The sequence below is a fragment of the Chelonia mydas genome, chromosome 1, assembly GCF_015237465.2.
Source record: "Chelonia mydas isolate rCheMyd1 chromosome 1, rCheMyd1.pri.v2, whole genome shotgun sequence".
Lineage (NCBI taxonomy): Eukaryota > Metazoa > Chordata > Testudines > Cheloniidae > Chelonia > Chelonia mydas.
This window is the reverse complement of record NC_057849.1, coordinates 6710731-6720630: the sequence shown is the minus strand read 5'-3', so window position 1 is coordinate 6720630 and position 9900 is coordinate 6710731. Positions and strand designations below refer to the sequence as shown.

The 9900-nt window shown below is 44.5% G+C and overlaps 1 protein-coding gene across 1 annotated transcript; it reads left to right on the top strand.

Annotated features, from left to right (window-relative positions):
- Positions 1 to 238: 238 nt before the first annotated feature.
- LOC102934591 (putative olfactory receptor 52P1) lies at positions 239 to 1186 on the top strand. Its single transcript, XM_037889620.1, has one exon. It carries the CDS (start codon positions 239 to 241, stop codon positions 1184 to 1186), a length of 948 nt encoding a protein of 315 aa, XP_037745548.1.
- The last annotated feature ends 8714 nt before the right edge of the window (positions 1187 to 9900 follow it).

Genomic DNA, 9900 nt, shown 5'->3' with positions numbered 1-9900 from the left:
ATCTCAATAATGAAAATGGCATTTCTCTGTTTGTGAAGAGAGAGCAAACTATTTCACCCATGAGAATAGCCTCCAGCTGTGCATGTAGTGTCTCATATTAACATTGTCTCTCCATCCAGGCATTTGTCCTGCGACCATCACCCTAGACCCTGGGCACCTACAGGAAGTCAGGGGAATATACGGTACATGCAGGAGACACTGTTCTGCCTCAGAGTTGGACACTTTCTCCCCCTACTCCATGTCAGATTCCAACACAACCGACTTCACCAACCCCTCCACCTTCATCTTGCTGGGCATTCCTGGCCTGGAGGCCGCCCATGTCTGGATCTCCATCCCCTTCTGCACCATGTACATCATAGCCATCTTGGGGAACTTCATCATCCTGTTCATCGTGAAGACGGAGCCGAGCCTCCATGGGCCCATGTACTATTTCCTCTGCATGCTGGCCGTCACCGACCTGGTCCTGTGCACAAGCACAGTTCCCAAAATGATGAGCATCTTCTGGTTCAATTCCAGGGAGATCGATTTCAGTGCCTGCTTCACCCAGATGTTCTTCATTCATTGCTTCTTTGCAATAGAGTCTGGGATCTTCATGGCCATGGCTTTTGATCGCTACGTGGCCATCTGCGATCCACTGAGACACTCCACCACCCTGAGAAACCCAATTGTGGCCAAGATTGGCCTGGCCGTGGTTTTGCGCGGTAGCATGCTTGCACTGCCCTGTCCCTTGTTAGCAAGGCAGTTGCCATATTGCAGATCCAATATCGTCTTGCACACATGCTGCGAGCACATAGCCGTGGTGAATCTGGCCTGCGCTGACACCCGCATCAGTAGTTACTACGGCCTCATTGTGGCAAGCTCAGTCATTTGTCTAGATATGTTTTTTATAGCTGTGTCCTATACCCAGATCCTCAGGGCCATCTTCAGCCTCCCCACAAAGGACGCCCGGCTCAAGACTTTTGGGACCTGTGGCTCCCACCTCTTTGCCATTTTAGCCTTTTACATCCCAGGTCTCTTCACTCTCCTCACGTATCGGTTTGGCCACCATGTGGCCCTGCATTTCCACATTCTCTTTGCTAATGTGTGCCTGCTTGTACCCCCCATGCTAAATCCCATCATTTTTGGTGTGAGGACGAAACAGATCCGGGACAGGATGCTCAGGCTCTTTACGCATAAAGGGACCTAAATTTTTCTCCTAGTGCTCTGGCTCTCAGACCGAGCTCTGCACTGAGCTGGCTTGTGACATGGTGTTGGGCCCTCTTCCCTGGATCACATACAGGACAGTCTGAGATGCATTAAACCCTTTCTTGACCATACTGTGCTGGCTTAGCATGACAAACTGGGGAACTGGTCTGTGTACAACTCACTGAGCTGACACCTTTCAAATTGCTTTTAACTTGACCACCAAGGCCCCACTCCTTGCCCCACATCTTCCACCAAGGCCCTACCCCTGCTCTGCCTCTTCCCCCCCAAAGTCCATGCCCCGTCACTTGCTCCTCCTGTCCCCCTGTCACTCTCTGGATCATCTCCATGTCCCTCCCCACCAGCTGCAAGTGCGCCATTTCAGATTTTGGTAGGGGTGACATCTTTAACCTCAATTCAAGGGGCTACTTAGGCTCTCGGAACTCTATATTTTTTGGCAGATAACTTAGCAAAGAGCTGACAGGAGCACTTTATCTAATTCCTATATGTATATATATATATATATATATATATTTATATATATTTAAGTATATAAATACATATAAAAAGTAAATATTAGACCCACTCATGTGATACTTTGAAAATGAAAACCAGCAGGATCTTTTTCAGGGGATAAGGCAATACGCCACGTTTATTCTGAATACAGAAAGAATCAGAGTAAGCAATCAGTTATAGCTATCACATTCTATTCACTCACACATTCATTCACACACAGACAAGTTCTGCCAGGTTGTTGTTATAGTTACCAGCCTAGCAGTGCTCGTGCCAAGTCATTGGCCAGGTGGCCTGGAGACGAGGATGGAGTCAGGCCTTGTCACATGCACATCCGATGATACTGGAAGTTGTTTGCAGAACCAGACCCAAAGTCCTCAGTCTTTTGGGTCTGTCTTTACAGGGTTCCATCCTCATACAAGTCTATTGGGTTTGCCTCGTCATGCTGTTCTCACATTTGAAGTGATACTCAATCACGCAGATGGCACAGGAATGACAGTTTGTTTTTATTTTGCTCTTTGGTTCTTTGGTCCCCCTGTCCTTGGGGCAGCTGGGGCTGGATTCCGGTGTACCCTCAGGGTTATCGGGTTATCTCGCCCAGCGCATTCTTCGGCCAAATGGTCCTCTCGGAGGGTAGTTGTTTTTCTTCCTCCAGATGTGGTGTCATTTATTATGATTCTAAGGCTGGCACCTCAACCCAAGTGTGATTGTGGCTGTATGTTTGGATGGGTTTTATTACCCATTAGTAATAAAACCGATCCAAACATACAACCACAATCACACTTAATATTTTCTTTCAATCACATCTACATTTTATTATCAATTCATTCTTTAACATAACCATTCTAAAATCATTGAGGCATGACAGACTCCAATAAAGCTATTCATATCACTTGTTACCTATAAAAAGAAAAGAAGCAAGATAAAAAAAATGCAAGAGTGGGGGTTAACAGATCTTATTCCTGAGTTGAGGAAAACAGTTGTAACAGCAGCTGTCCTTAATGGTAATCTTATCACGTTAGAACAGACTTTTTGTTTCGGGATGTGTTTCTACTTTCAACACGGACCTTGTAAACTGACAGGCATATTTCTTTTTAATGGTCATGCCAAATCTGGACCTCTTCTGAGCCATTTTTCTCACACTTTCCCATAACATAAACATATTAATTATTACTTTAATCCAACACTCAGCTCTGGTACTAACATACTCTGGCATTTTGTGGCAACTCACTTAAGGGACACTGCTTAGGTTTAAAATGTTAATGCATATTCTTCCTTTGTTACTAACTCTGTGGATGAAGAGACCCTGTCAGCCACTCCTGGGTTCCAGCTCAGCTCTAGGAGGGGAGAGGGTTCTGGTGCATTACAGCAGGGGGCAGATATATCTGGGGTCTATATGAGCATGAGAATGACCATACTGGGTAAAACCAATGGTCCATCTAGCCCAGTATCCTGTTTTCTGACAGTGGCCAATACCATGTGCTTCAGAGGAAATGAACAGAACAAGCAATCATCGAATGATTCACCCCTGTCCCCCACTCCCAGGTTGTGGAAAACAGATGCTATGGACATGCAGAACATGGTGTTGGATCCCTGCCCATTCTGGCTAATAAAAAATGATGGATCTATTGTCCATGAACTTATCTAGTTCTTATTGCAATCTGTGAAGAAATTATTTCTTTTGTTTGTTTTAAATCTGCTGATGATTAATTTCATTGGGTGATCCCTAGTTTGTGTGTTGTGAGGAGTAAATTACACTTCCTTATTCAATTTCTCCACACCTGTCATGATTTTATCGAACATCTATCATATCAATCTCTCCTCATACAGAAGGCATTCTGTACCCCTAATCATTTCTGTTGTCCTTCTCTGTACCTTTGCCACTTTCAGTGTATCGTTTTTTGAGATGGGGCAACCAGATCTGTGCACAGTATTCAAGATGTACATCACAGAATCACAGAACTGGAAGGGACCTCGAGAGGTCATCAAGTCCAGTCCCCTGCACTCATGGCAGGACCAGCACCATTTATAACATCCCTGACAGGTGTCTGTCCAACCCGCTCATAAAAATCTCCAATCATGGAGATTCCACAGCCTCCCTAGGCAATTTATTCCAATGCTTAAGCACCCTGACAGTTAGGAATATTTTCCTAATATCCAACCTAACCTCCTTTGCTGCAATTTAAGTCCGTTGCTTCTTGTCCTATCAGAGGTTAAGGAGAATAATTTCTCTCCCTCCTCCTTATAACAATCTTTTAGATTTTTGAAAACTGTTATCATGTCACAGGATCATAGAATCATAGAATATCAGGGTTGGAAGGTGTGACAGGTTGGATCACAGAAACTCCCTTGGGGTTGCCAACTGATGTGCCAAGACTACTTCTGCCCCTGATTTCCTGTTCTGGCTGCTTGGGACTTCAGTACCCAGCCTGGTTTGAGCCAGACCCACTAGCCTGCTGCAATCCCAGACCCACCTCTGAACCACGTCCCACAAACTGCAAGCTTAATTGAAAGCAGCTTAAGAGGTGTTCCTGTCTTTAACACTCAGATGCCTAACTCCCAATGGTGTCTAAACCCCAAATACCTATGTTTTACCCTGTATAAAGCTTCTACAGGGTAAACTCATAAATTGTTCTCCCTCTATAACATTGATAGAGAGATACGCACAGCTGTTTGCCCCTTCCCCCCTTCCCCCGCCCTCTCCAGGTATTAATACATACTGTGGGTTAATCAATAAGTAAAAAGTGATTTTATTAAATACAGAAAGTAGGATTTCAGTGGTTCCAAGTAGTACCAGACAGAACAAAGTGAATTACCAAGCAAAATAAAATAGAACATGCAAGTCTATGACTAATACAGTAAGAAAACTAAATACAGTTAAAACCTCAGCCTCAGAAGTGTTCCAGAAAGCTTCCTTTTACAGACTAGTCTCCTTCTAGTCTGGGTCCAGCAATCACTCAAACCCCCTGTAGTTACTGTCCTTTGTTCCAGTTTCTTTCAGATATCCTTGGGGGTGGAGAGGCTGTCTCTTGAGCCAGCTGAAGATCAAATGGAGGGGTCTCCCAGGGGTTTAAATAAACTTTTTCTTGTGGGTGGAGACCCCCTCCTCTCTCCTATGCAAAGTTCAGCTCCAAGATGGAGTTTTGGGGTCACATGGGCAAGTTGCATATCCATGCATGACTCAGAACTTATAGGTAGCAGCCATGGTTCAAATGCTGCCTTGAATGTCTTCAAATAGACTTCTTATGTGGATTAGAGCCTTCCAAGATCCACTGTCCATTAAGTGCTTCTTGATTGGGCACTTAACTTGCCCATTCCTTTTTCAAGAAGCTGACCAAATGCTTTATTAAGGCTACTGTCAAGGTTCCTTCCCCACTCTGATTCTAGGGTACAGATGTGGGGACCTACATGCAATAAGGGCACACTGTTGACTCATATCCAGCTTCTTGTCCACACTAACCCTTAGGTCCTTTCCTGCAGAACTGCTGCCTAGCCACTTGGTCCCTAGTCTGTAGCAGTGAATGGGATTCTTCCATCATAAGCGCAGGACTCTGCACTTCTCCTTGTTGAACCTCACCAGATTGTCCACTCAAAAGACTGTCCCCCTCTCAGTCTTTTCTTTCTTAGACTAAACAAACTCAGTTCTTTCAATCTTCCCTCATAGGTCAAGTTTTCCAGACCCCTAATCATTCTTGTTGCTTTTCTCTGGACTCTCTTCAATTTGTCCATATTTTTCCTTAACTGTGGCACCCAGAACTGGACACAATACTCCAGTTGAAGCTAAATCAGCACAAATGTAGCATACATTTATAAAAAGAAAAGGAGTACTTGTGGCACCTTAGAGACTAACCAATTTATTTGAGCATAAGCTTTCGTGAGCTACAGCTCATTCATCCAATGACATGAGCTGTAGCTCATGAAAGCTTATGCTCAAATAAATTGGTTAGTCTCTGAGGTGCCACAAGTACTCCTTTTCTTTTTGCAAATACAGACTAACACAGCTGCTACTCTGAAACCTGTCATAGATTTATAGAGGCAATATGATATTTTCTGTTTCATTATCTATCCCTTTCCTAATACTTCCCAACATTCTGTTCGCTTTTCTGATTTCCACTGTTGTTTTCAGAGAAATATCCACAATCACTCCAAGATTTTTTTACTTTCTAACTTAGACCCTATCATTTTGTCTGCATAGTTGGCATTGTATTTTGCCATGTACATTATTTTGCATTTATCAACACTTAATTTCATCTGCCATTGTGTTGCCCTATCACCCAGTTTTGTGAGATCTCTTTGTAGCTCTTTGCTATCTGCTATGGATTTAACAATCTTGATTAATTTTATGTTATCTGCTAATTTTGCCACCTCACTCTTTATCCCTTTTTCAAGATCATTGATGAGTATATTGAACAGCACTGGTTCTCGTATAGACCCCTGGGGGACAGCACTATTTACCTCTTTCCATTCTCACCAGGTGTTCTTACCTTTCATTCCTATCTTTTAATGGGGGGGGGGGGGGCTGATATTGCTTTTAGGATCATCTAACAAGCCTTAATTTAATTTAATGACCAGCCCTTTGTTATCCTAATCATCCTGCCTCTGTTCATAAACAAACTTCCTGTCCTAAAGGCAGAAGCTGGGAGGATCTCTGTATAAATAGGTTGGTCGTTAAAGACTATCAGCCCTAACAAGATCTTGCCCAGACAGAAGAAAGGAGTAACTGCATTCTAGATAAAGCCAGTTTTCTCCAGTGTCTCAGCAGTGGGGTGGGCATGGAAGGAATGGAACCTCCACAGAAGAGTGGAAAAAGAGAGGTGGTGTAAGTCCAGCCCTTTCAAAACACAGAGAGAGAATGAGCCAGAAGAAACTGGGGCAGGAGAGAAGCACAAGGGCTTCAGAGGGGGCTCTTTGTTTGCAGGGCTATGGCTGAAGCAGAGATACAGACTGCAGCTCGAGAAGAAGCCACGAGCTGCAGGACATGCCCCCTGGACACTCTAGATGGCTCTCACCAAATCCCACATAACGCTCCTGGGCAGTGAGGATACTGAGGCAGAGAATGACATGCAGATGTTCCATTGAGTTTACCTAGATGCAGATATTTCTTGTTCTGTCTAAAATTGAGGAATTGTTTTAGCAACCCCTTTTGCAAGGTCTGGGTCTTTTTGATTTAATGATCCTGTGACCCAAAAGAGAGAAACTGGAAACAAAGTGTTCCCAATGCGGAGGTCAGGGAAGGGTGTGCTGAAGCAATTGCAGAGTCTGGGGAACTGAGCCAAAAGGAGTCTCCTGGCCTTGGCACTTGGTGAGCAGGTCTCTGCTCCCAGAGGGAGGCACTAGAATGAAAGCTTCACCCTGAGAGCAGGCCTAGAAATGCAGAGCCAGAGGAAGGGCCTGAACGCTGATGCAACTCAAAATCACAAGGGTCCAGTGTGTAGGACCCAGACACAACCACCTGGGGGGTTCCTAGCCACAAGAGCTTGAGTGGGGCTGTAACAGGAAACCTGGAGCTGCTACAAAGAAGCGAGGGGACTGTGAGTGGAAGGGGAGTGAGGCTGGCTGGGTACATGTCTAAAAGATGTTCTCTTCACCCAAATATGGTTCCTCTGCCCACAGTCTTTGCCTGAGTGTTCTGGTTCCCAGACTGATTCAGCCGGATTCCCTTGAAGGAAATAATTTGGGAACAAGGAAGTTCCAGTTTGGGGTCAGGGAGAGGGTTTGTCTTTCCCTTTGAAAGTGCTCCCCAGAATGGCAAAGGCAAGGAGTCTCTGTTCAGTTAAGTTACTTCCCATCTCTCTCTCTCTCTCCCCTTCTACATTCATTTGCATCCCTCTCTCACTTTCCTCTGTAACTCACCCAACACTAACACATGCCTCCCTCTCTCTGTCACTTCTAATATGTATCCCACCCTAGGAACCAGTTACAAATGGACAAGGGGCTATTTTTATATTGACTTCAGTGGGAATTGCAGGTGTAGCACTGTGATTCACTGCAGCTGAGAGCTGATCTGGCTGGGCAAGAAGGCGGGTGTATTAGTCTGTGGTTATGAAACACAGTAAAACAAAGTCCATGGCCATTGAGTATCAAGCAACCTTAGGGTTGCCAATTCGGTCGGACAGGAGGCCATTCGCAGAAATGGTGTCCCGTCCATCTGGTCTGACCCAGTTGGCAACCCTAATCAACCTGCACCTGCAAACTGCAACCAGCTCAGTAGGAACCTGTCTGGAGGGATTGCTGGGCAGGTGGCAGCTTCATACACAGGTCTGGAGGATTCTTAAAAGCTGTGGGTGCTTGAACAGGAGCAACTGTTGCCCTGTTCCCTTCCACAGCCTTTGTGTCAGTGTTATGGCAGCAGGCTTTCTACAAAGCTGCAGATCTATAGAACACTGGACAACCCACCTCCCATGAATGGGAGCAATATGGAGGGGGTTGAGGAAAGCTAAGGACTCTGGGCTGATGTTTTCCATGCTTGTGGTCTCCACAAGTTGCTTCATATCAAGGGGCTGCACAAGATCAGGAGAGAGTATATATTGAACCCAGCAACCAGCCCCTTTAGCTGTGTCAGTTTTGGTAGCTTTCTTGCTGGGGATACATTACCAGAGTGAAAGACAAGCAAATTCTAAATTGAGCATACTGAGGAATGCCTCTATATGATGACCTATTATGTTTCAGAGTAACAGCCGTGTTAGTCTGTATTCACAAAAAGAAAAGGAGTACTTGTGGCACCTTAGAGACTAACCAATTTATTTGAGCATGAGCTTTCGTGAGCATCCGATGAAGTGAGCTGTAGCTCACGAAAGCTCATGCTGAAATAAATTGGTTAGTCTCTAAGGTGCCACAAGTACTCCTTTTCTTTTTGTGACCTATTATGTGGACATCAGAAGCTTCAGTAACACAAGACTATCACTGCGTGAATATATAACCAGATACCTTAAACTTCTTCCCACCGATTGATCCGGGAAGGAAACTGAGACAAGGAATGAGGAAAGTGAGAGGGACATTTTCAGAGGGACATGTATTGCACATGTGCTGGGTAGCAGGGAAAACACTCTTTCAGTTTCCTTTGCTCTGTACCTCGGTTTGCTTTTCTCCTGTGGTACAGACTAGAATGCAGTCTTTTCAGGACATGGATGTATGTCTTATTTAAAATAGAAAATTAGAGCTCAGAGAGCTCTAGTTCTATAAATGTATTGCTGTAATCCTCTATACCCCAAAGCAACACATCTTTTGCCTGTACTTTTCCATTAACTGTACTGGGGGCTTTGTTTGGGACAATGAACTTGAAAAAAAGACTTTGACTGGGGAGGTGGTTGCAGAAAACCCAGCCCATGTATGGAAGAATGGAGAACTGTTTGCACCATCAGGATGAGACAGTGCATGATTCAAAACCTGTCTCTTTTATAGCACACAGATTGCAATTTTGCTTTATGGTAATCTACTTTGATCTGTACACTTGTTACTTATAATCACTTAATATCTATCTTTCTGTAATTTATAAATCTGATGTCAATTTTTTACATATGTAACAATGTCTTGTTTGAAGTGTAAAGGCAAATCTGCTCAGGAAATCTGCTGCTGCTTTGTCCTCTCCAGAATGAGGGAGGGATGGACTGAGTAATTAACTTGAACTGGTCAGGCATCTGACAAGGACAAGACAGTACAGCACTGGGGAGCTGCGGGGGATTGTCTGAAACCTCTCTATTATTATTTCATCAGTGGCTGGCAAAAGCATTTGCATACCTCAGCTGGGTGTGACCCTGCCTGTGAATATTTGTGTGAGTGCAGCACCTGGAGGGGTTTGCAGCTTTTCACATTATCACACTTGAGAGGGGGCCAAGACTGGTATGCCAGAGGGCTCAGTAATACCCCAGTTCCAGGTTGCACCCTGAGGAAGTCTGTCACAGTGGTGCAGCAAACAAGGTGAAACGCACAACTTGTTCTGAGTGAGATTTCCTCTTCATACACTTGTGTGGAGATTTTAAGTGAGAATTGATGTGTGGTGGCTCAAGATCGGTTTCAGAGGTTACCAGTTTGTTATTTTCTGTTGTTTATTTCAAGGAAGGGAGGTAGAGGAAGATGAGTGAAATCACTGAAACAATTGTGAAATTGGAGCCCTTCACATTGCAGACAGTAGAAAAAGAACAAAAGGAGAATTCTGGAGATAAGGCAGAGAGAGGCTGACAAGGAGAGCCTGGACACAGAAGGGCT

What these genes read in the sequence shown, in the direction of transcription:
- LOC102934591 (XM_037889620.1), top strand. Translation starts at nt 239, where the DNA reads ATGTCAGATTCCAACACAACCGACTTCACCAACCCCTCCACCTTCATC.